This window comes from Ischnura elegans, chromosome 7 (genome assembly GCF_921293095.1).
Source record: "Ischnura elegans chromosome 7, ioIscEleg1.1, whole genome shotgun sequence".
NCBI classification, from domain to species: Eukaryota; Metazoa; Arthropoda; class Insecta; order Odonata; family Coenagrionidae; genus Ischnura; species Ischnura elegans.
The window spans coordinates 77384518-77411249 of record NC_060252.1 but is presented as its reverse complement, the minus strand read 5'-3'; the positions used below and the strand labels follow the sequence as shown (position 1 = coordinate 77411249).

Below are 26732 nucleotides of genomic sequence, written 5' to 3'. Positions count from 1 at the left end.
GAGTTGTTACATTATAAACTATGATGGTGCATTATAAAACTAATATATGGTTAAATTTAAATCATCTCTAATATCTTTTCACGTTAAAATCAGTCGATTTTACGAGGATATTGCTTGTGTTGAGCGATTTGATGTAAAAATTCCGGTGAATAGAGTCGTTTCATACTCATTCAGTTGGAGTTCATAATCAAAATTAAACTTTCAACATATATTTAATTCATACCTTCATTTAGTGACATGCCAATAAGCAGCATAGTAAGTGGTGCACGATCTATAAGACCGCAGTATTTTTTCATTTTCTTGCTGTTAACGTTAATAATTTATTTCATACAACCATTATTAATAATTTATTTGGATTTTGAATTGAACTATTTAGTTTTATAATCATTTTCGTGCACTCTACGTTTAAATTCTTAGATAAATATAACTTTCGTAAATTTTGTTTTGAAAATACCAAATAATCAAAATCATACTCTTAAGATACACATTATCTTGATAGAACAATGCTGAGAACTACAAGCAATCAATTTCATCCAAAATACTGAATATTTTTGTATAGCATATTATAAGTACAATTAACTCGAATGGAACAAATAGTATTTTCTAACACGCAAAGTAATTATTCGATGATTACAAAAGATGTGTGGAAAGAATCAGTCATACGATTCATTTTCATTCCTATTTGCACGTATAAACGATTCATTCACGAACGCACCAGCTCTATGGTGTTCTCCTCAGTCTCCCCCCTTCCTCACCACCCGGCATGCCCACAACGGAATAAGACGACCGACTAGGGTTGCAATCTGAGGATCCTGATACCCGCGCGGCTCATGATCAGGCACCTCAATGAACCGTGAGGTAACTTCATCTCGGGGCTACATGCCAGCCAATCAACCAAATTCCCTTTGCCCCCCACCTCTCCCTTTACCCCTTCAATTTTCCCCAGAAACTCCTAATCCACGCGCCGCGCCAACCGACCCACTTAGCACCTGCGCGACGCGATCTGCACCTAGATTTCCTCTTGAGTAAGGGAGCTCTTTCTTATTCTCCCAGCCCACTGCCCGAAGACGTCCTTTTCCCTTTCTTCTTCTACGGGGAGAGAATCGTACTTGCGAGATTCTTCTTGAAAATAAGCAAAGATGAACACACAAGCTATAGTAAAAAATCTCCATATTTTAGATATGACTTCTTTTAATTAAACTGTTAATAATTCGCCTTCATTTCAAACTCTATCTCAACAAATAATATCTTCATAGCAACAGAAGGACGAGATGGGTCATTTTTACGGATAGATCATGGTAAAAATTTAATAAAAGTAGGTATTCATTATTAACGTAATTCACTTAGAATTTCATGATTTAAGTACCTTCGCACCATACTTGTATAGAGAGAGAAATTTCGCAACTGTATATGATAAATTCACATATGAACACTATACATGAGTGGGCGGTAAATAGATAAAACATATCACATGAAAATGAACTCTATTTGCAGCCTTGGATATGAAAATTTTGAATTTGAATCCCATGGATTGCTTTCATGCTGCATGGTTGCCAAACAGGAAAATAACTCATAGAATGCAATTCACAAATTATTAAGTTTATTAAATCAGCTGCTTGTACGAAAAACAGAAAAATATATAATGAAATTTAAATTAAAAATTTTTGTAAGTGAACTTTTTTAAATATTATGAATTCATTAAAAAATAAAATTTGAAATAAATTCCTAGTATTTAACTCAAAAAATATCGAAAAAGTTTAGCAATTTCACAAAAATCAATGTCTTGAGTCTTAATATCTACCCTTCCTTCGGAAATTCGCCCGTGACCGAAGAAGGTGAAGATAAGTGAGCTAATTACGCAAACCATAAATGGAAGAAAACTCTTCTCAGAAAATGAGCAAGTGATGGAGATTTGATGATCAGGAGTTGAAGGCAGTGGACCATCTGCCGCAGAAATGCTCGATGATAAAAACTAACTCGTCATCTGCGTCGGAAAAAAAATATTCCCAGAGGTTTTAAATATGCATCAAGAAGTAGGTCATTGTGTCAACGGCGTACAACGGTGGATCCATTTCGATACAATTCCATTCGTCAATCACGCTATTCAGAAGTAGGTGACTAGTTTTATTTTTTGCTAGCAGAGCAAGGAGGGGATACATTTTCATCGATATACACTCGCTCTAAAATAAAATAGAACCTTTCTCATGAAAGCAGTCATTTGAGAAAAACAATTTTTTTCACTGTCAAAAACTGAATTTTTAAAAAGCATCTTTGCCACGTCCTCTTTTTGGTAAAATATTTGCAGCGGAAATCCGCAGCTTCGTCTAAATGATAACGTTATTTTTTATGGCGAAAGGTTGTTACTATGCAGATATTTTTACAGTAGTGCAACAAATTATTTTTATCACAGGTCTCCATCATGTCTTTGCCTGATTTTTGATTTTTAATGCCAATGCCAATAATTTTCCACATTTTATCGTTCATTCTTTGAATTACAATAATTGTAAATCACAGAAATTATCATGAAAAATGTTCATAAGTACCCCCTCGAATTTACTAATATATTAAATGTCGTTGATCATTCATTGCTTGTATGCAATAATTTAAATACACAGTTTAAATGGCAATTATGTTAATGAATGCATTATTTAAAGGTGCATCTGATTGGCAAAATCGAATGTACTGATTAGTTAATTTAATTTGGTTTGTTGACGCACGTCAAGCATGCCATATGGAAGCAAACGGCATGACGCATGGTGAAATTTCGATTACAGATTGCTGGTTTTTATATAACAACCACATGGTAGTGGAAGACACTTGAGGGGAATTATGTATAAGTTTCCATATAAAAACGAGTCATACCGGTTCATAAAAAAATATTGTTACAAACTAAGGGCTTGTGGAATTCGAATTTTTACGCATATATAACAAAGCGAATACCAGGAATTCACTCCAATTATTCTTGCTGCTTGTGTCGGTGTACGAATTTTTTTTTTAATTTCCGGGACTTGGGCATCGTTAATACAGTTTTCATATATTTCGACATTTTTCCTTAAATTAATGTGTGACCCAAGTAATGAAATCAATTTTAATGTCAAAACTTTACCCGGACATTTCATTAAAACAAATCTTCCTCTAATACATACTCTCTTTTAACTAGGTGGGCTTTATATTTGAACTAATGTAAAATTTCAAGCGAATATTTACCATGTAAGCGGCTGTTTACACACTTAAAATAAGCCGACAACAAATGATTCTGAGAATTTAACTGACCAGATCATTACGAAATTAAATAAAAATAGTTCCACTCTGATTTTATTTAACCTCCAGAAAGTTATGTTATTAATAACTGTAAAAAAGAAATTAATAAATTTGCGGCAAATCCATGAGTTTTGTAACTTACCTGTTTAGATGCAGGCTGAACTCGCATCCTAAATGCCAATCTATTCCTTTTAAATCAATAAATTTGCAATATAATGCTATGATCTATTTTAATTCTAATAAGTGTAAATGGGTTAAAACTAATTACTTCCTACGGCTGATAAGATTTCTAACCAATAGCATGAAGCCTGTAATCTTTTTATTAGTGGTATTCAGCGAACGTTAAAATACGCCGATATATCGTTGCACGTGGCTCAATAAGCAAATAAAGTACAATATTCTCAATCAATACCTACATCAATTGCAATAAAATAAGGCAAAACAAAGTTGTAGTTGCCTAGATACGTCATATGAAGTAGCTGTATTTACATAAATCCCCTTAATTTTTGAACTGTCAGATTAATATTTATAATATAGTTGGTTTTCTATGCATTAGAAAAGAAGAAAAAACGATTACTTACTTCTAAATTATGTATATGTTTATTTTTATAACATTTTAAGTGCACTTCTTCCGTTATAAACCACACGCCTGAGATACGGGGCTCCACTCCGAGGCTTCATCCATTTCCAGCACTCCACAAAGTGTGCTCTGCAATATCCATAAATGATGAAAGGAATTACGGACGGTATCATTATAAAAAGCATCTCCTCTCTCTCTCCTCCGCATCTCGCAAACCTTTCTTTATGAGAATGTGGAAGGATAAAACTTTAATGCGACTGGCAGTATAATCAGACGCCTCGGCATTAATTAAGGAAGAGTATCCTTGGAGGATATGCAGAAAACCTTTGTTGGACTCACGTAACGTTTTTCCTATCCCTACCTACCTCTGGGATGATCCGCGGAAAAAGAGGCTTAGGAACTCTCTTAGGCAGAAAATAGGGGCAGGAATAATGCACGGAAAAAGATAGAAATTTAGCAGAACCATTTGGCGTTAATTTTGATGAACCCTAAACCTCTAAGCAGACTTAAATTTTGAAAATGTTCCTGATTCGCTAAAAAATATTTTCCATGTTTAGAATTTTGACAGAAGTACATGAAATCTCTTCGGTAGAGAATTAAGGTAGGAATGAAGCAAGGAAAAGGAGAGAAATTAAGCTGGATAATATTTTGATGAATTTTACGCTTTTGAATTATTTTGATGAATCCAGGAATACGAGGCAGTCTAAATTGTTTAAAATTTTCCCATTTGCTGCAAGATATTTTCAATTTTAGTGTTTGAACTGAAATTTACTACTTGATGTAGAAGTAGAGAGAATGGAAACTTTAAATTGAAATCAAACGGAAAATTTTTCTAAAAATGTGAATATGTTTTACATACCTAGCAGCAGATGACAAATCTTAAAAGGAATACCAAGCGATTTTAGACAGGGATCAACATTTGACAGCGATAAACGTGCACCAACGAGCACGTGGGAGAGGTGATAACCAAAATATGAAGGTCACATTTCAGTGACACCATATGTAAAGGGATAGTTTCCATGAACAATTTTTTTTACATAAAAAAGAGCACTTATCACATTAAATCCTCACACCATTGTACTGCTTTTCATCGGTATAGATAAGTAAGAACAGTTCTACGCAAAGACGCATTCCATTAGGGTTAGTATCCATGAATAATTTTTTAACATAAAAAAGAGTACTTGTCACATTCAATCCTCACACCAATGTACTGCTTTTCATCGGTAAGGATAAGTAAGAACAATTCTATGAAAAGACGCGTTCCATTATCCGTTCGTAAACAATTAAGGTGTATTCTGTGAACGTAAACAGGATGACAATGGAAAAAATACAGTGGAGAAACTTAATTGAAGAGAGGCTTCGCGGAGACAAACACGCAGCCATCGAAGGTGAATACGGAGCTGTTGGAGAATAACCTTCGTTAGCAATAACTGGGACCTCTTTTGATCGCACACAGCTTCCCTCGCATGCACTTAATGAGACACAATCCCCAGAGAGAGGGGACAAAAAAAATGGAATTAAAGAAAACAAGGAAGGGTTGGGAATACGCTGGCATAAAAAAGGGGTTTCTCACGCACTGCACGACATTAATTTTTCATGCCTACCCACAGCGCGCAACCCTTTTCTCACCCCTTTGACCCCTGTGTGCTCCCCACCCTCCCTTAAATAGACCCTGGAATTAGTATGTACGAGACAGGGATGGGGTTGAAAAATGAGCATGTGAGATTGTGGAGGTAGGCATGGTGAATTGTGATGTGAGTTATTTCATGGAGTTATAGGGTGTATGGAGTGCATTTGAAATGGAGATGGACAGTATGTGGACGTATTGGAGGTCAGTTGACGAAAAAACTTTAAGGAAGCAAATGATACGGCACATGGAGACGATATAATCGTCTTAATAGTTGAGTACTAATATCATAAAGAAGCCTTAATATAGAAGAATTCATTATAAAGAGGTACTAGCATCATAGAGAAGGAAAGGGTAGAAAAAACACTTTGATTCAAATATATACAGATATATTTGAATCAAAATACAGTGTATATTTGAAAATGCAGATAGTGTATTTAGGAATAAAAATGAATCGATGTTACCAAATGAAAATGAATAACTCTCTCCCGGATGCAAGATGGGCGATAAAACACACATTTTCCGATGCTTAGAGGTCCGTCACTATCATTCCTTGAGGACGAGAAACGAGGCAGACGTCTTAAATGTAAACATCTGACAACATGGATTTTTTGGCTTGGCAGGAAACCCGAAAAAAATTGTATCAATAATTATCATCAATCACTTATTATTAGTAATAGAATTATTTGCGGGTAAAGTGCCAGATCATTCTTAGAGACGAAAACGGATTGCGCTTGAAATTATACCTACGCAGAGAAGTTGGAGTGAGGAAAATAATCACGTTTAATTACTCGTGAATGTCAATAAATTGACTTATTGCAATACATAAGGCATAATTTTGAAATAAGTATATGATATTAAGACGCGCTTTACTTTCAAGGACATCCTTTAAACGATAGAAGATAAGAAGTAGCCTCATGAAAAATCGTGGTTTAACAATTCGATTGGATATGATTCTCTGCATATGCTAGCTATCAGCAACTAAATCACCGAATAATGTAAAAACATAATTTTAGAAATGGTGCGAACCATTTATCATAAGACAAAGAAATGGAATCCAGTTCAAAATTAATACCAGTTACCACACATCTCGGTACCCAATGAAACAAGCTTCAAGAAAAGTAAAATTTATCGAATGATTAATAACAAGATGTTATGGAAGCGTTAGACATTTACTATCATTGAAGACTCTATACTTTGTTTGGGAAGATTATCCTGGTTTGTGGGAAATAGGGAGAGTATGGTGGCAATGGCAAATTCTTTCCTGCGAAAGCACTATATGTACATAACATTCTAATTAAAGCTTAGATGTTTCAAAAGGATCTTGATAATGAAGTCCAGCTCTTTGTGAGGTATTATAAACGATTATTATATGCTTCATCTTCTTCTTTTGGAAACAGCTTGACTGCAAAATATTGATTTGACCTAAAATGAAAATTATCCGTTTCTTTGAATCCTCGGCACAGAGACACACGGAACATGAAGCCTAAGGTTATAGTTAGAAGTTTTAGCTACTGGGAATTCGAGCCACTGCTTTGAAAACTGGACAACGATGCATCGTGGCAATAATACATGGAAGGGTTTCAAGTTCACGTTTTCGCGTTCTAAACAATTCGCGTTCGCGTTCTGACAAGTTATTCGTTTACATGGTTCTTCAGCCCAATAGACAAAATATTTTTAAATTATCCATATTTTATTTTAATTTTATGCTTAGGAATAACATACTCCACCCAAAAAGTCACTACTGACGATAGTGTATCGAGTACTAAAATCATAATAAGTGTATGAAATGTTTTGGATGAATACAATATTTACTTCTGAACGAGACTACTATGGACTTCCTGATAAAGGCTTGCCTATCTTTCTAAGCAAGTTTTAAGTTCTCACTGGCAATTTCAGCCAATTCTTCGGGAATTGAATAATAACAATACATGACGTAGTGATCCATTGCAAGGGTTTCTAGTTATACTTGAGGAGATGCGTGGTTACAAATTTTAAAGCAGGGGGAGGGTCTTCCGCTTACAATTCAACACTCCGTGGAATTTATATCTCATGTTTCTCCCTCCCCAAAAATGTCGCTTTGAGGCATCTGGTTGGGTGGATGCACTAAAACTGATTGCGTCCCACCCTCCCGTGCCGTCAACGGAAAAAAATACACATACCCAAAAATCCCTCCGGACCCGAGGGTAAGCCATGGTTTTACGAGGAGAGCCGTTTAGAGTAGGATATGGAAAGGGGTTCTTGCTGGGAAGGTCAGAAGGTTTTTGTGGCGTGCAGGGGGAGGGGACAGCCTAATTGGATATGCCACAGAGGAGATGAAAAGCCCCACGGGGGGCTGTAGGACGAAGTGCTGCTTTCTCAGCCACCCAGTCACCAAATACCGGCGACCCCCGAATGCAACTGTCCCCCAAAAGTAACAGGGGGGAGAATCATTCCCTTTGCATTATTTTTCTCACTTTCTGAGTGCTAGAAAGGGGTGGAGGGGACTGAAAAGGCATGGACATGGGGAGGATAAAGGGATGGGTTGGGTTTAGCATTTGAAACTTCTACTCCTCGTGATCTCATTACCAATTCCTCTCCCACCCTTCCAAAATTTCTGATGCATTCCACATTTGCATCCACGAGCCTCAATCATTCGGTTCCACACCTCGCCTGTGTTTTAGGCAAAGAAACGCTCGGAATGAACTCATGACCAAGCTTCTGGTCTGACTGTATGTTGTTGTCCTGCGTGCTTTCCCTGTGTCCGGCGAGCGAACCCATTATTGACCCTTAAGGTACGTTTACATGGACGCATTTCAGGCGAATAGATGCGAAAACGGAATCTTTAGCCAATCAGGAGCCTAGAATCCTTCGCGTGAGTTCGGGCGAGAAGCGTCGCCCGAAGTTGAAGTATTCTCAAATTTCGACGCGCAAAACAAGTGAAACTCACCAGCAGGGCCGCTTGTCTCTGTTGATGAATTTATTGCATCCAAAATTAGGGAGAAATATTCATACGTATACAATTTTTGGAGACTACAGATACGGAAATATAAAGCCTAGAGGGAGATATGAGTATCTGTTGGAATGGAAGGCAAGAAGAAATTTAATTTCTAATGATTCTCAAAGGTTGCAAATACTGAAGCCAACAAGGTAGAAACATTATCTACTGCAGCTCATTTCAGCTAAAATTTCGCATTGCTTATGGCTGAAAAATATCATTAGGGACCAAAATGTTTTGTTTTTCCGGTAACTACAAGGCGAGACTACGACAAAAATACTCTCAAAATGGCAAAATATGGCTTTTTATAATAATTAGCAATTATTATAGCACATCAATGCAAGTTCACATCAATTCAAAGTGTTTACGGCGACGAATTAAAAGTAAAACAATACTTAAAAATGATGAAACAGCTTTTAAACAGGAAATGCGTTAGGAAATGTGCAAATGCTCGCAGAATTGTTCATATAGTGCCCCCTTAACCATTATTCTCTGGCCAATATAGAGGCTCCACACACCCCCACCTCACGTATGTCACCCTTGAAATCTCCCCAGTTGAGTTGGCCACCACGCTAACTACCCCCGCAAATCCTTTCATCGCAACCCGAGCAGCGCCGCCGTTGCACGCTTGCCATGCGTGCATGCCAGCCGCAAAACCTTTTACAGCGTGACTAACCAGCAGGAGGGTTACACGAGGACGTGCCATGGCTGAGAGGCTGGCGCCGCTGCACATAATCGCTTGCAGTGCCAAGTGCACATGCTCCCATGGATACGATTCACCGCTCGAGCCAAACCAAAACCCCCGGGTAGGGCGACCAGCGACAGACCCTACGACGCGTCCCTTGGAGCACAACGGTCAATTTTCTTGGCGAAGTATCTCCTACGCAAAGGAAACATATACACAATACCGCGCATATGCTTCAGCGCATTAAGACAAGATGTCTTAAGCAAAGTGATTTTCCACTTACGTCCTCCCTCGCCAGGGAAGAAGCTTATTAAGTGATTTTTTTAAACTATTTGGTTTGGGATCCAATTTGTATTGCTGGCCAAATTCGTATTTTTTGTGACTCAATGTGTATTGATCCATGATTCCGACCCCGAAACGTAGACATTCAATTATGTATGGCGACGCTAAAATACTAGCGAAAGAAGAGAAGTATTTCCCCAGAATAATAAGAGAAGCCATTGAGATCGTGAAAAGACCAGACAACTTCAACAGGAAAGATGAGTATCCATTCCTCAGAGAATGGAAAAGAATTATTATGCGCAAATTTGAGAATGTTCCCTGATTTTCCTATAAAAATTCCCAGTTTTCGCGCCAAAATTCCCTAATTAAGACAGGACAAGTTTCTTGGCATCCTTCACCTGAAGACGCAGGCAGGATAGCTGGTGAAACTGTTGTGTATTATTCAACAACATACACAAACGCAGCCCGAAAATGCTGACGTCATCCATTCATCACCTCGGAAACCTGCGAACGAACATGTTTATTGCTTATCTGTATCGTTTTGTACATGATTTTGTGATTTAAAACTATTTTATTTTCGATTGATTAAACAAGAAGACATGTTTATTACTAAAGTATACTACCGATTAAGAAGGATTTTCATGCAGTACTTGAATTACGAATTCTGGCAGGATTCCCTCCATTTCTGCTTTAGTTTTCCCTTACCAATTCACAATAATGCCTGCCTTCTTTCGTCTTATAATCGTACTTTCTACCTTCCTCTCTCTCTCTAGTTTACCCAACACTCTACCCTATAACACTGCTTCGTCATTCCCTCACCACTCAGCACTCGCTCCATCCATACCTTCTGTCTCCACCGTATCTCATCTAGAAGATGCGTCTCCTCACCCACCACGTTCAGAACTTCGTTCACTTCCTCCTTCGTTGAACTTTGTTTTTCCTTCTCTCCGTCCACTTCACCTTTTTCATTTTTCACCGTATATCTCGAACACCTTCAGCCTTCCCTCATCCTACTCCCTAATTTCCCATGTTACTGCTCCGTAAATCCCTAATTTCTCGGTCTACTTGACTCTTCACTCTCACATAACGATCCTGTCATTAGTTCCTTCCTGTTCATGAACGCCTCCTTTATGAACGCAAATCCCTTCCAGGTATAATAACTATTGTATCCGTTTTCCTCTAATGTGCTGCCCAAATAAGCTGTCCAAATATTTTTTTCGTAAATAAGCAATGAGTATGAAAGCAGTGTAGAAGTATAATTTAGCCGATCACACTGCATAAATGGTATTTACATGCTTATTTCCCGCCATTAAATTTATGATCTTAATGTTGTTAAGTAACTTAGTCTCACTAGAGTTATAGTCGATTAAATTAATAGAAAGTTTATGTAAGGGGTTGGAAAGAGCAAAGTGGATTTTATCTCAAAAGCAGAAGCCCTAAGTCTAGTAAACTTATTTAACTATGAAATTAAAATGAGTGAAATTAGGAAATTTTTTAATAAAAAATGTTTCCGTGCTCGTGGAAATATTTTGATTTTAAATTTAAACTTAATGCAGATTATTATGCACGTGTTAGAAAAGCTATGGGTAGCTCATTATGAAATTTAAATGCCTACCCTGGCTCTGTTTGAATGTTCTTTGAGAACAACATTAAATTTTAAATTAGACTCCAGATTATGTCTACAACATTAATGGATACAGAAAGCTTTCAGAGAGCAGTCCTCCCCCGAGACTCAATGGTAGCAACGTTGCTGTTGCTTATAGGCAGTATCAAGGGACCACAAGTATGGCCACTGCTAGTCTCCATCCCTAAGTATCATCATAAAGAGAAAGCTGAAATATTCACCTTCTTCCTTTTTTACCTTCTATTTGTCTCAAACTCAAACGAAACCAAAATCAACTTGCCACTCACCTCTCCTCACCTTGTGTCTCTCATCACCAGCCCTGGCTCAGAGAATCAACTCGTACCTATGTTACTTTGTATTGACCAGGGGCTTCCAAACTTCACATCTGGCCCGGTTCGTAATTTTATCAGGCCCGCCAAACAAAGCTCTGTGAGTTTACTTACAATTCTCACAATAGGGTGGTTTCCTAATATTTTTTTATTGCCTAAATCGAAAGATTATTACTCTTGGGCTACGTATTTCACGCTTTTAGATTTTTAACGGACGATATCATTTTCACCCCCTGCCAAACACCCTAGAGGTGGCTCGCAGGGTATTATGTAGATGTATCTATTTTTCGCGATTAAATGAAAAGTGAAAATTTTCAATCGCGCGAAAACGCGACGGCTAAGTATGAATGCTGGAAAAAGCCCGTGTGTTGTCATTCTGGTTCCGGCTGCCGCCGCGAGAGGTGACCTGGGGCGTGGATATCTGCGCCGTTGCGACGCAGCTGGTAGCAGGTAGCAGAGTACCCTGATAGCATGCTGCGCTTGGCTTAAATAAGGATTATTAATACCTTATCAAACGAAGGGAAACTTTCCGAACATAGGAGGTTTTGATAGGTGATTGTTAAGAGATGTGTTTCCCTTAGCTCTGTGCCTCATGCATGCATTGGTAATCTCAGACGGTGTAAAACTCCTAAAATTTTAATCTTTAGGGTGTTTAAAGTGTCTGTACGTGTTATATTTTCATCAATATTCAGCATTCTTGGGATTTATATGTTTCTACCTCCCAAAGACATTGGATATTTTTAATGAACCTGAAATGGAATGGGGCATGACAGGTTGACAGAAAGCAGAAGAACTTTGTAGAAGAAATAAGTTATCACACACACATGGTTCAATCGTCATAAAAGGTGGAGGCACACATGGAAGATTCCATGGGATAGATGTAAAACGATAGTATAATTCGTAACACTAATTTGGGTGCATTAACCTAAAGGCAGGAATCCATTTAGTTTACCCTTAATGTTTCAAACAAAATTTTTTATTGATTTTTCACTACTTATACTCTAATCCTCGAGGAGATTATATTAATGGCATTGCTTTTTTTCAAACTGTCGGCACACATTTTTATGATTTTGAGCCACTTTCTTTCCCGGAGTAACCTTGAATGTTAAAGACTTATGAGTGGGATGTGCTTTGGTATCTCCCATTACATGAATCCGGAACCCTTCGTTCAGCGGCCATTCCCTCTACCAAATAAGCTATACAGCTCCCTTCTTACACATAAACATTGTGAAGAACATAATGAATCACTCAAGAAAGAAATTAGACACGTATATCACATATGGATAACATTTCCTGGCAAAATATTTAAGCTCTTTTTCATATACACTAATAGATATGTAACCCTTCAAGGGAATAACTTGCGCACTACTTTTCAAGAACAACCGGCTAGCCAACTTTCCCCAGAATCCTTAAACTGTGTACTTTATCTTCCAATGCTAGATATTCTTACTTTCTGCCGGAAACACCTCACATTTGCGCACTCACACACTTTCGTGTTACGCATTTCAGACGGTTTACGCCATTTGATCACATTTTTGTTTTTTTGAGCAATGCCCTGCGGCTAAAATAAGTGTGAGCGTGATGCCAAAATGGCGCCCTTAATTGAGCACGCCTTGAACGTGAGATCAGTTCTCTGTTATCTGACATTTCACCCCTTTAGATGGGATTCTCATAGGATTAAAAAAAAATATGCACCCCATTTGGCCTCCGTGAGCTGGGTTGCAACCCGTTACTATGGGGGTGATGTGTGGATGCGCCAAGGGCATTGCACAAACACTGGAATTGGGGTGCATCGGTAAATGGGCAGCAGCGGGAGGGGAAGTGGCTGCTCAGGGAGGACTCACACCACCCTATACATGATAGGCCATTCGGGGATTGTGTGGAAGCTATCGTGATTGGCCAAACACTAATGGTCCCGGTGGGAGATGTGGTTCACGGGACATATTATAGCACAAAGGATTAATTTCAAGACAAGGGAGCTAGTTGAGATAACTGAATAAATAACCGAACTCAACGTTAAGAAAAAAATTTTAAAAAACTAAAAAAAAGTTAGACTCATTGGCATAATAATTTACCACTCTTATGCGTGCGTTATTTTAGCCGAATATCCAGAAATGCATATTTTAGCTATAAAGTGAAAAAAGGATTCCATTGATATTTTAGTATCTATCGCGTATGTGACCAATGAGAAAAATAAATACTCATTTCAAAGAAGTTCAGCATAAACATAGTAGAATCCATTTAATATTTTTAGATTTTGTGTAATCAACCGATTCTATCGAACACCTCTCAAAGTGAATCGAATTCAACAAATAGCGATGACTTTCAGCCTGTCGGCAGTCCTATCCGAATTATTGAATAGAGGAGTCAAAAAAGAGGAATTTTCGCTTTTCATTGGTAATATTTTTTCATGAATGTAAGATAAGTATCAACGATGATAAAATTAAGTGACCTTAAGCTATTATACTGCGGAATTTTGCATAAAATTTCTGCTTCTTTCATTAAAAATAAATTTTCTGCTTTCATATACTTAGTATTATTTTTAATTAAATATAAGACAAACTTGCTATCCTATTGAGGTAATCTGAAAGATGTTAAGTCATAATTCATTGAGTTTCAAAGCGTACAGATTGTTTAGAGTAGCCCATGAGCCACGAGAAAACTCATTTTTCTAATTTCCATACCATATTTTCAATATTAATATTTGACCTGGCAGTAAAGATGCATTAAAGTTACGATCTAATATGTGCTGTTACTGTTATTATTACCATTATTATTATTATTTTATTATTTTTATTATTATTAAACTATCCTACCTACGCAAATGACTGCTCGACCGGTTTCTGCTTTAATATTATTCACACCCTTCCTCTACACTGTGTACATATATACCGCAATATCCAGGATGCCTATCTCTACTAATTAATCCCCATATCCTGCATATTTTAAGCCTTTGGTTTTGACCTGAATCCGCATCTGCCATAGCGAGGCTGCACGAGTTTTTCGTACTATTTCTAAACCTGTCTTACCATGATGTAGTCTATCTGATTTCTCCCCGTATCCCATGGAATCTTCCATGTGTGCCTCCTCCTTTTATGACGATTGAACCATTAGTGTGTGATAACTTGTTTCTTCTTCAAAGTTATTCTTCTTTCTGTCAACCTGTCATGCCCCATTGCATTTCAGGTTCATTAAAAATATCCAATGTCTTTTGGAAGTAGAAACATATAAGGATGCTGAATATTGATGAATATATAACACGTACCGACACTTTAAACACCCTAAAGATTAAAACATCAAAAAGAAATTGTAATTCTCATATTAATACTCTTCGAATGATATGATTTCCGTAGGCCTATCTACGGCTTCACAAGATATTTCAGATTCTTAGACATGAATGAGGACGACCAGAAAAATAATTTCCTAGGGAAGCTGAAAATTGATGAAAAGATTAAACTTACCGATACTTAAATCACCCGATTTATTAAAATGCTGCCGAGAAATTGAGAGTTCTCGATTGATATTACTTCAGTAGGCCTATGTATGGATAGACTAGATACTTCAGATCTCTCATACATGAATGAGCTCGACTAGAAAAAAATCCTTTCCGTGAAGCACACAAAGGAAGGATTACGGATAGTTCGAACGGTACGTTTGGGAAAAGAAACTAACGGGAGGGAGGTGGGTACAGATTGGAAACGTTACTTGCTGCACCTGCTGGCAGTGGGACTCGTGATTTCAAAAGGACCAAAACAAGCGAGGGTGATGCACGCTTGAAGCGGCGATGAGTAAAGAACGTCGGATAGAAACACAGGCTTGAGGCGAGGAGGATTAAAAGAGCTTTAAGGAGTGCTTGAACGGAGACAATCACACTTGACGTCGTATCTGTCATCGAGAGGCTCTGGAGGAGGCTTTCCATTGTGCCCCACCCCTTCCAATCCTCTAGGAAAGGGACGCTGGCGCCGGACGGGGAAAAGATGAGTTACGCCGAGTGAGAAGTGGCGAAAAAAAATGATAGAAGTGGCAGACAGGGGAGGGATTTGGATTTGCAGGAGAAAGGGGTAGTGGTAACAATGGAATACCTCATTGCTCCGCTGAAGAGCAGCGGTGAATGGCATTTAAAATACAGTAGGATGGGGAAAAGAGAGGGAGGTGATATCGTACGCGATGCGTGGTGGATATTTCCTGGAGCCCTAGAGATGAGGAATCAGCGGCAATCCGCCCCGGGGCATTCTGGGATTGGATGCAGGGGACACAGCGACGAGTTTATTAATGCTCCTCCCGGGACTGTTCGAAATTATATAAAAAGCCTGCCGGGATCTGAGTTTATCAGCGAGGTTGAGGAAAAATATCACCGATCCGGATACGTGAAAAATGTACGTTTTTTATCCCTCTCTTTCAATAGAGTAGGAAAAAGGAGGATAGGTAGCATTTGAACGATTGGGAATTTCAAAGCGATGCTCATTAGGTGATAGGCATGTCTCGGAAAAAAGAAGGCTTTGGAGAATTTTAATGAAATTTTCCTAAATTGATACGATTGATGCCTTCCTTCCATTTGAGGAAACGTCTCGCATGTCATAAAATTCGATGAACACTCTTTCATTAACTTAACTTAATAGTCAAACTATTAAAATGGTGAAATGTAGCATTAATTATGTAAATTAAACATTTATCACATTGTAAACGTAACTCATATCTCTAGCTCATAGCCCATAATCTCATAAATCCTATACTTTGGCAGTGAAGTTGATTTCTTCTTCATATGAATGAAGGTGGAAACCATAGCGGTCAGTACACTGTCACTCATATCATTACAGACGTGGGGAAATTTACTTTAACGACTTCAGTACTGTTGCGTGAAAGGTAACGGGGAAAGACTGCATTATTATCCCAAAGAGTCACAGCTACTCCGATTTCTATATATCAGAGTGATATGATGGAATCTCCCAGGTAAAATTTTCCGAAGGTAAACTTGCCCCCGTTCAGATTTCCGGTCGGGCAATACCCGAGAGGGTACTATTGTTTTTAAAGTAATGAAGATTGGAATATGGAACATGAGAGCGTTTACGGCCTCTTTCTTTCTCTCAAGATTCTGAACAAAATATTGAATAATGATCAATCATCATTCAACACTTTGTCCGACCGACCCACAAATGTGTTGAAAAGGAAATCTTTGATTTCAGAACTGATCCACTATTCCATCCAAGGATCCCGTACCACCGCTTGAGTGAAAACATTTTCTCCGGGAGTCGAGCCTAAGGACTGAATGTCTAAGGAGTGAGTAAAGAGTGTACGTGCGGAAGTGAATGTGTGAGTCAGTGAGTAATATCTCAACTGAAGCAACCTTGGTGACGTAGCTTCAACCCTCGCTAATTTTCCATCAGGTCGAGTGAGTGCTTCTGGAGGTTTTCCGGTTGAAAGACTGGGGTAATTCACTAATGGTTATCATCCCGTTCCAGCTAACCAGCACAGTAATTTGTTTCGTGCCTATAACATTATTCCTGATGTTATAACCATTGAAAATTACTTTCCTCTTTCACTAATGAGGCCGTAAAGCTCACGTTCTCTGTTATAAGGAATGGTGTAGTGGTATGGGTGTCAAAGAGTCGAAGAGGAAGGGATATGAAGAAGTGAAGTCGGAAAGGATTGTTCGGAAAGGGGAAGGTTTTAGCAATCAGGAAGAACTGAGAGAGAGAGAGTAGTATGAGGAAGATGGGAAGAAAAGGCATTCACAATCTCGCCGTAAGATCGGATATTCCTTTGTGGTTGGAGGAATAGGCGTGCACCGTTAAGGGATGAGACCAGACATTTGTAAAGTACCAATGCATTGCAACGGGGCTCAGTTACACTTATTTAAAAATGCAATCATGAAAAAATGCCATCTAGTTTTAAACAAGTAATTTGTTAAATTTACATTTGTAGTAAATGTTAATTAATGTGATTTGGTTTTCGTTTCACAATAGGCAGAAGCACCACAATGGGATGAGTTTTGTTAAAATGAAATTTAAAACTATTTATTTCGTCTTAAAAAGCATAAATAAAGTTTCAATATGCCCCTGAAGGTGTAGGGATTTAGGAAACATTTTAGGAGACATTTAGGAAAGTCCAATGAGTTACATGTACAATTTTGTAAGATTTCACTGTAAAAAATCTTAACTGTAATGCAGAAATGAATAAGGAAACAATATTTACTAGTTTAATCATTACGTCTCAATTAAATACAACCTTGTTTTGAAGCGTTCATTATCGTAACTTCGCAAAGATATGCACGCTAGGGTATACACTCGTTCGCACGACGCGGGATTTTAAACGGCATTTTATTTATTTTAACTGTCATTATTTTTAATTATTTCATCACCCTGAAAATTTGGCTGTTTGATCTTAACGTCATGGAGCCACTACAAATGGCAATGGATGGCCTCAAAACAACCATGCCCTGGTTAGAGATAACCTACCCAGGCTGGACTCGAATCCGCAACCTTCAGTTTAACAAGCAAGGACTATACCCCGTCGCCACGAGGGCAGTAAATGTCCTAAAAGTAACGCAAAATTCATACATTCCTTTAGCAATTAGTAGACTAGAAGTAGAGTGGCCTCTCAATAACCCAGCAAATATTGGACCAGAGCACTGCCAAATTACCGAAAACTCCGTCTAACTAAAATATCAAATAATGACGCAGTTAAACGGCAGAAACTATTTTTTTGTATTCGTAACATGCATATTTAGTACATACTCGCAATTGACGTATAAACGTAAAGTAAAACAACAACAAAGAAAAGCTACACTTGTACTAGAGTACTCTATTGTTTCGAATCAAACTGAATCCAGTGAATTGTTCGTGCACGTCTTCATTCTCAGTGAGCACTTCTCCCCTATTTTGTTGGTTGAGTTGGAATTGGCTCACCTGCGAAGTTGAAGAATCGAAATTACTGAGCTACACGCTGGGTATTTGCCTGTATAAAAATGCCGGATTACAGGCAATGCCGGAGAAGTGAAGTGCCGGATTATAAATGGAGTACTGTTTTAGTCCTATTTTAAATTACTTGCACCTAAGGACTGTTTACACGTTACATTAACCCGTATGAGTTAATATCTTAATGTACAAAGGTGTGTGAATGGATACGAAAATGTATTCATTCACATTCATTCACCGTACGCACCACTCAACTTGCACAAACGTATGAACAGAAAATAGAACTTGTCCTAATTTGGTTCATACATTCGTGCATATTCCGTTCTGGTCCATAAAAATCATTGACGCAGACAGACAGTAGCTTGTAAATTTCAATGTATCGTGTATACAGGCCTTTAGTTACTACGGAGGAAACAGTTCTCGTTGTGAGGGAAAGGTGAAAGCGAGGAGAGAAGAGGGGCTAGATATTCGCGAGATGGCTTTGAGTGGGGTCAACCTCCGTCAGATAAGGGACAACAGGCGGGAAATGAGGACTGGAAGGGTTGGAATGGATGGAGAGAGAGAGTGAAGGAGAGACGTAAATGGTAAAATGGGGGAGAGACAACGTTTTCAGGGGAAGTGGTGGGAGAGAATGAAGTAAAAAAGTTGGGTTGGGAAAAGGAAAAGACCTCTAAGACTAAGCGGACGGTGAGCTTTTGGATTAAATGTGGAGAAAGGCGGCCTTATGAGAGGGAATCGAAGAGAGAGAAAAAAAAGCGCCGAAGGTTATCCGGAGAGAGATTATCCTTTCAAAGGTGGGAGTTCGAGCAGGGAAATAGTTTCGTTCTGCCATAATATAATATCAAAATAAGAACTGGGTGCAATGCTAATTAAAAGTGAGACCAAAAATACATTTTTTCGGTCAAAAGAATAAAAATATGTGCTAAAAAAATGTAGTTGGGGCCATTGTTCATCAACGGAAGTCGGTAAATATGCAGTGAGGTAGCAAGCTCTATGTGAAACCGTTTCATGCATAGCTTTTAAGTATCGCAAACTCCTCCTTCAAGATTAAGGAGATGAATAATATCAGGATATTTTGGTGATGATTTTTGGGTAGCAATACCATGAAAAGATTTTACAAACATAAAACCTGCTTTTATAAACTCAATCTATCGCGCCATCGCATATGTAGACTAAACAGTTATAATGTGATGAAAGAGTTGCGTTCTTATAAAAATATAATGAAACATTATTCCGGTAGTAATTAACTCTCTGCTATAAGATAAATGGTTGCAAGTATAAAAAATAAATTTGGAAGCGTTTCACGTGAAAACTAAAAATATTCTTCCAACTTCGTCCAAAAATAAATTCTTTGGATAAAAAATAAAAATTACTTCACAATTTAAATAAAATTAGTGAATAAACAATGAAAATCTCTCAATATTCCTTTCATATATGATGATATATGCAAAAAGGTGAGTAAATAACAGAGATTGCTCTCCTCAAATTACTGTTCCATCAATCAATTCCTTCACCGCTCAAAATTTTGTATAATTTTATTGTGGTTTGCATTCATTTAAGTTTATTTGGGTGATCTCCACCATTCAACGCGTATGTACCAGACAAAAATTGAAAATCAATTAGATCATATTCAAAATACCATCTTATTATACCATAAAGCATCTATTTAAGGTCATATAATAGGTAAGTCATCGCTATATTTCCATAATAGGTTCCCGCATAATAGGCTCACTGCCTAACACTGACCCAGCTTCGGCAATACGAGAGGGAATTGGTTTAGCAACAACCACAACGAGGTAGAGCGCGATTTGGCAGTGGAACAAGGTCTTACTTGGCTTCTGCTGACACCTTTTTGCATCGCATCGATGCTGGGGGTCATTCCAGACAGCATCACCTTAGGTGGAAGGCACACAACGTGAGGTAGCTTCGAAAAAATGTTCACATTAGGCACAAATGGGATATGCATGAGTTTGGGTATGGTATTTGGAGGACGCGACCGACAGCTGAGGTCATTTGCGCCATGAGGGAGGGGTGTGGAAGGAAGGGTGGAGAGAAACCCAGCGTCGGCGTTAGCCTGCTCTTAACGAAAGGCGCCAAGGGGACCACGGGTTAACGTCCCATCCGACGGACGGAGTGTTGCGCTTGAAATGTCCTCCAGACAACATTCAAGCAGGGATCGGGCAGTCTCTGAAAATTCTCTGCCACTGCCGGGATTTGAACCCGAGCCCGCCGGGTGGAAAGCCAACACTCTAGCCACCACACCAACCCGATCCCCCTGCATGAGTTTTTCTAATCTTTTTAGGTTATGAAAGTGTGCGTGTTAATATAGATGCTGAAACTAAACGGGAAAAACCCACGAATTGAACAAAATGGTAGTCTGCAGATAAGGCGAAGGCTAAATAATCCTTAAAAAATGGGATAATACCGTGGACCAAGCGCTTTTGAAGTTTATTAGCTACCTATATTTCTAGAACTAATTTAAAACTCTCATTTTATCGATATGTTGGAGCTTTCTTTGGCTCACATCAAGTAATTCCTACAATAAAGTTAAAACTATATTTTCACTCCAAGGCATTGATTCCAATATGATTCCTCCAACAATTTCGGTTTTATCCTTGATGTGTCTTGTGGTATATCGCTTATTTCAATACTTGGAAAAACCTTCTAATACAATTAGGTGCTTTTCCTTCATATGCACTATTATGTTTGCCGTATCTCTAAAAAAATCATAAAATTTTAAAAAGAAATAAAAAACCATACGATTAGGTTTTCAAAGAACCATATACATTTGTAACGGTTTAAGGGCCACAAAGAGATAATTGACGACCAACAGTCTCCACATAAATGAGTAACAATCTTACCTGAATGATCACCAATGATGACAATACGTATTTTCATTTGAAAAATCATAATTTTGCCCCTAACCACGTGGTTGTCACATTCAGGTCTATCGTAATTTATGGTTAATGCAGGAAGTGATGAGAAATTCATTATCCAAGGAAATAACAACGCTATCCGAACTCCGGAAAAGCTTGTCAAGTCTACAAATCCAATAAAAATGCTATCTTTTATTCATCAATCCAGCAACATAACAGTAAAAATTATTGTAAAACACTTCGGCTCTGGGCTTTGAATAAGAGTTTAAAAATGTTAACACATAACACACATAACGGAATTAGTGATTTATGCTTTCTCATTGAACATTTAACCTCTAAAAATTAACGGCAACAATGAACGCAATGTCAATTAACAAGGTGTGTATAGCTGTATTTTCCTTACAGAATCACTAAAAATATACAATGGCACGTAAAAATAGCATGATAGATATCCCGAATTAAGGTACAGAAAGCTTCAAATACAATCAAATTCAATATCCATGATTTTGTGTGGGTATTTGTTGAGTGACAACTGTTTCAGTAGCTGCTCCGGTGCTTTTCAGTTCGGGAGAAGAGAAAGTGCTGTCAGTCAAGCAATCCAACGCAAATATAAATCATCATGAAAATTTATGAAAAAGTATGTTGCTTACTCGCTCGCTCTTTCGTATGCAGGCAATTAGTCATCTTATTTTAATATGAATTGATATCAGGCTGTAATAAATAAATGAGGCTGATATTTGGATGCAAGATTTGAAGAACACATTTTTCAGAATGATTTCGCATCACAAATGCTTATTGCCTTTTCTCACTTTATGAAAATAGCAAATTCTAATTCCTCCCTTTTTATCTCCCTAAAATAGGAAAAACTTCTGAGCTTAATGTAATTCAGGGTTATCAGATGCATAGTAATTTTCCTATTATGAAATCTACATTTGTCATTACAAGAATTCACATTATATCTATGGCTTTCTGTCAATATTCGTTTTTGGTACCTATTTATAAATGGAAAACTATCTCTTGGCTTTTTAACAGAATTGAAATCATGAAATTGGCAGAAGGATGGCTTTTCTCGAAAATGTATAATATATTTTGTATTAAAAACAGCTCTTACCTTTTATAAGAATTAAATTTCATTTACTAACTCTACAAATAATCGCCACAACCCTATCATCTTAGGCCCGTAATATTTGATCCCTAACGGCCACGATTAAGCTTTGTCAGAAATATTCCTTTCTTTACGGAAAGGCGGAAAAGAACTCTTAAAATTTCCTCAAAATCTCGCAAACAGCCGAAGTAAGTAGGTTCCCATAATCACCAGAACGGCATTCTTTCTTGCTTCAAGGCATTCTTTTCGCTCTCATCCTCTTTCCCACGTAACCTCAAAAATATCAGAAGAATAAGAAGGGTTACTCACCGATATCAGGACCTTCGCAGCCCTCCTCGAGAATAACAAGGTCTCTTCGTTCCAACGGATCTCCACAATGGTCCTGCGGAAAGGAACATGAGAAGGGAGGTGAGCAAGAAATGCTGAAAGAACACAAATTGAGGATTGAAAGGGAATTCTACCTGGGATACAATCTGTCCTCCAAAAGAGGACGCTGCTCTCCAATTAGTGAAGGCTCCTTTAGATTAATTAGAGCGTGTTTCCATTATACTATCCCCGTAGAGAAATACTGGTCAAAATACGAAAAGGTCACCCCCTCCTTCCAAAATATGTGATAGTGAAAGAAGGGAGCTGATTAAAATAAAGTGCACTTTTAATATCCATACATTAAAGTAGACTTGGGCTGCGTATCAAAAAGCAATAATTCAAGGTAATATTTATGAAAATTAGTCGATATCCGATGAGTTTTTCCAAAATTAAATTATAAAAACTGGGTACAATGAGTACTGGGTACAACGAGTGCCCAGTAGGAAAATTTTGGTTATCATTATAAATCGTAAAAAATATTTCCTGAATATTTGTACGCACATTGATATATTTCAACGTTATTGTCATGTCTAAGTACTTCTTACGAGCAAGGGGATTACCCCTCTGTCAATAATAATCATAAAGCGTCTTTATTCTATTTTTTCATGCCTTTTTTGTTACTTGAAAAGCATATTAAGCATAAACGTATTAAAATTGGAAATGTTAATGCACAAAGAATGGCAGGTATTGGAATGGTATAATTTCCCGATCCAAGGAATCCAAGAAATGAAATATAGCGTAAGGAGTTGCATGTTTGTAGAACAAGCACACCTCTTTAGTTACAATTGCTTTAATTTTGTTCTGCTCTTCATTTTCCCGTAAGATTCAATTTATGAAGTAATAAAAGCCATTGAAAGCGGCGCGATTCATCAAAAGCTACTACTGGTGAAGAATGTCACTCAGCTTTTAGGTAAAAATTAGGCTGATAGCCAGTGGCGTAGCAAGAGGGTGGGTGCGGACCCCCCAATCCCTCTCCCCCCCCCCTGAAATAGAAAAACACAATTACTTTGCCTCGTAAAAGAAAACAAAATATTAAAACAATCATGAATTTACAAAAGATTTTTTTGAAAATTGAAGTTTTTTTTCGATTGTGAAAAAGTAACAATTAGTGAAAAACCATCTCCTTAGTACCCTGTTTTCAAAAATCCCCCCCCCTGAATTTGGACCTCCTCGAACAAAATTCCTTGCTACCCCACGGCTGGCAACCACTAGATTCTCGGAGGCTAATTACTGTTCGATGATACTACTAATGACAAGGTCAACTATTAGTTTAACAGTATTTAAAATCTAAAAAATCATCTTAGCTTCCGAGAAGATCGATGCATTGAATATCTTCTAAGTAAATGATTATTGATCATAATTCTTATTTTAAAGGTGTCATGATTTAACTTTTTTCAATAAACAACGTTCGTGAAGCTAAATCGACATAGTCACCGGGTAAATTATTTGAGCGTTACATAGAGTTACTTTCAGAACACTATCTTGTATACGAGATTGTTTCCGCTGAAAATTAGCCTGACTGGTATTTCCTAACAATCTGATAGTAATATAAATCTGAGTACTATTTAGAGTTTCAAAAATAATAAATATATGCTACATATTGCTTGCCTGTTAAATAAATTCCGAGGCAAAAAAGCAAGGTAGAGCTGAAAAGTTATTGCCTACAATGTTTCCATATCCCCTGTATCCGCGTTCTGGCTATCAAGCATAACATTGAAGCTTACAATATAATTTTTATTGAAAAGTATTCATTCGTTCACTTTTGAGTTATATCGAGGTACAAAAGAATATCAATTAGCGTTTAACCAGATTGGCAACTGATTGCTTAATAGGTAAATAAATGCCAAGGCAAGAAAACCAGAAGAGCTGACAAGTTTTTGTCTGAAATGTGTTTAATTTGTGTTCTGGTTAGCAGGCATGATATTAAAGCGTGCAGTACAAATTTATATTGAAAATAATATTGACTTTCGAATTATATCGATTTATGTAGGAATATCGTTCAAAAACTGCGTTTATTACTCTAGTATGTTCTGCATAATGGGTCTTCGATAGCTACTGAATGGGCTTGCTTGGAGTAAACTGTGGTAATCCACTTGCTGGCGTAATGGGATTCCACTCACCTTTTAATGAACGGCCATGATCTGTACACATCGTAGGCCAAATTAACGACCATCACGGTGACTCCGGTCTCCTTAGCAAGCATAGATAGGCCCCCCAGGAGAGCACTCAGCCACACTGATACTCCGGATATCTGATTGAGACCACTGCCGTTACCGCCGCAGATATTGCCGCTACAGCCATAACCACCGTCCGAGTTACTGGAACGCCTGGAAGGGAAGGTAAGGTCTTGATAAGACAACTACATATCACAACAATGGCAATAACAACATTCAAAGAACATTGCACGGTTGACCCTTAACCAGTGACGTGCAATTCTTGTTACACCGCAATAAATCAAAAATTCATAAAATATTGCTACGCCATTTTTATTGTTTTGTTTAATTTTTCTTTGAATGCTTAGCTATTTTAAAAGTTATATTAAAATTTTTACACTCCCAATACAAACCAATTTGTCATAAAAAATTGTGATTTGAATCAGGATCAAAAAACTGATGACACAACACTTGAGTTATAATTATTATATTTATGTATCATTATTTCGCCAGATTCAAAAAAGGCCTAAAATGTTAAAGTTGGAAGGCTAAGTAGTAAGTAGCCATGAAATTTATCCCGCTTATTCCTTTTCTTGATGCATTCTTAGTAAGTGACGTGCGGTCTCACAGACCGCTAATCGAGTTCAATTGCAAATTTACAGAAATTAATAAAAGGAACGTTAAATTTTAAGAGTGGGATGTCCTTGTTATGCAAAAATATGAAGCTAACGAGAACCATAGATATTTTGAAATTTTAATTTTGAAAATATTCATAATTTTAGAAACGCAGCGGTATCTCAGACCGCACGTCACCGGTTAAGGGTTAAAATACATTTATATACATTAAATGACTGCAACTTTTAGGTTTTTCCCACGGGATGTCAATGGAAAATAACCCTAAGTCAAAAGCAGTAAAATTTCAATCGTTTCGTTCGCGGGAGCGAAATTTATTAACGAAACGAAATAGATTTAAACCCGGGGAGCTAAACTAAGGGTCGAAACGAAATCGGAATCAAAACTACTTCGGGTCGAGGCTAAACTAAAACTTTGGGACGAAACGAAATGCAGTAGTTTCGCACCGGAGGGACCACGTGCTTCACCTCCGAACATTTTAGTTTCGAACCACTCAACGAGTTCGAAGTATGGTTTAATGAAGTAGAGGCTCGGTTAACCACCACTAGATGCATGGGGCACTCATATTTTTACCACTAACAGGAGAACGGCGAACGCAAACTGATAATTCTATTTTTGAGCAGAATGTTTTGACCTCTCTACAACTATGTCAAACGTAATGGGTGGAAACTAATATCTCTCATCACCCTCCACTCAACCTTTGGGATCGAAACAGAAGAACGGTGAACGCAAACAGGCCATTCAATTTTTAACACGGTGTTTTTAACCTCTCTACACGAATGTCAAACGTAATGGGTCGAAATTATTCTCTCTCATTACCCTCCACTCAACTTTTGGATCGAAACTTAACTATGAGCCGCGGAATTTCGATTAATTTAGTTTCATTCCCGCTAGTAAAGTTTCGTCCCGGGGCGAAACTAAACTCCTTGGTCATTTTAATTTCGTGCAAGAACGAAAGCAAACCTAGGCCTCGTATTTTCGTTTATTTTTACTTTCCATCCTTAGTTTTCCCACCGTGCACGTTGTTTTAATGATAACAGTTTCACCAGCGTAGCAGCAGGTGTATTCAGTTCGAAGAAAACGAATAAACGTACAAGTTGGGAAACCCATGAAGAAGCTGCCATTCACTACGCCACACCGAGGAAACCTTTGCACCAATTTATATGTATTTATTAGTTAGGATACTTTCTTTAGTATGCTAAAACTTATTATCTGTTGTAAAATGTTCCGAAAACAGCCTAAATCGGCCTTTGTTTCCGAATTCCAAGCGCACGACCATAAACACCCTGCCCTGCATTAACATCCAACCCCAACCAAACC

The 26732-nt window shown here is 37.8% G+C and overlaps 1 protein-coding gene across 1 annotated transcript in view; it reads right to left on the bottom strand.

The window, feature by feature from the left end:
• Nucleotides 1–26732, bottom strand: part of LOC124162150 (protein O-mannosyl-transferase TMTC1-like) — a 956057-nt gene that overhangs the window by 476972 nt on the left and 452353 nt on the right. The window contains exons 4-5 of the mRNA XM_046538572.1: nt 24747–24953; nt 22570–22642 (exon numbers count right to left, since the gene is read on the bottom strand). Of these exons, the coding sequence (XP_046394528.1) occupies nt 22570–22642; nt 24747–24953 (280 nt within the window). The remainder of the gene's footprint in view (nt 1–22569; nt 22643–24746; nt 24954–26732) is intronic.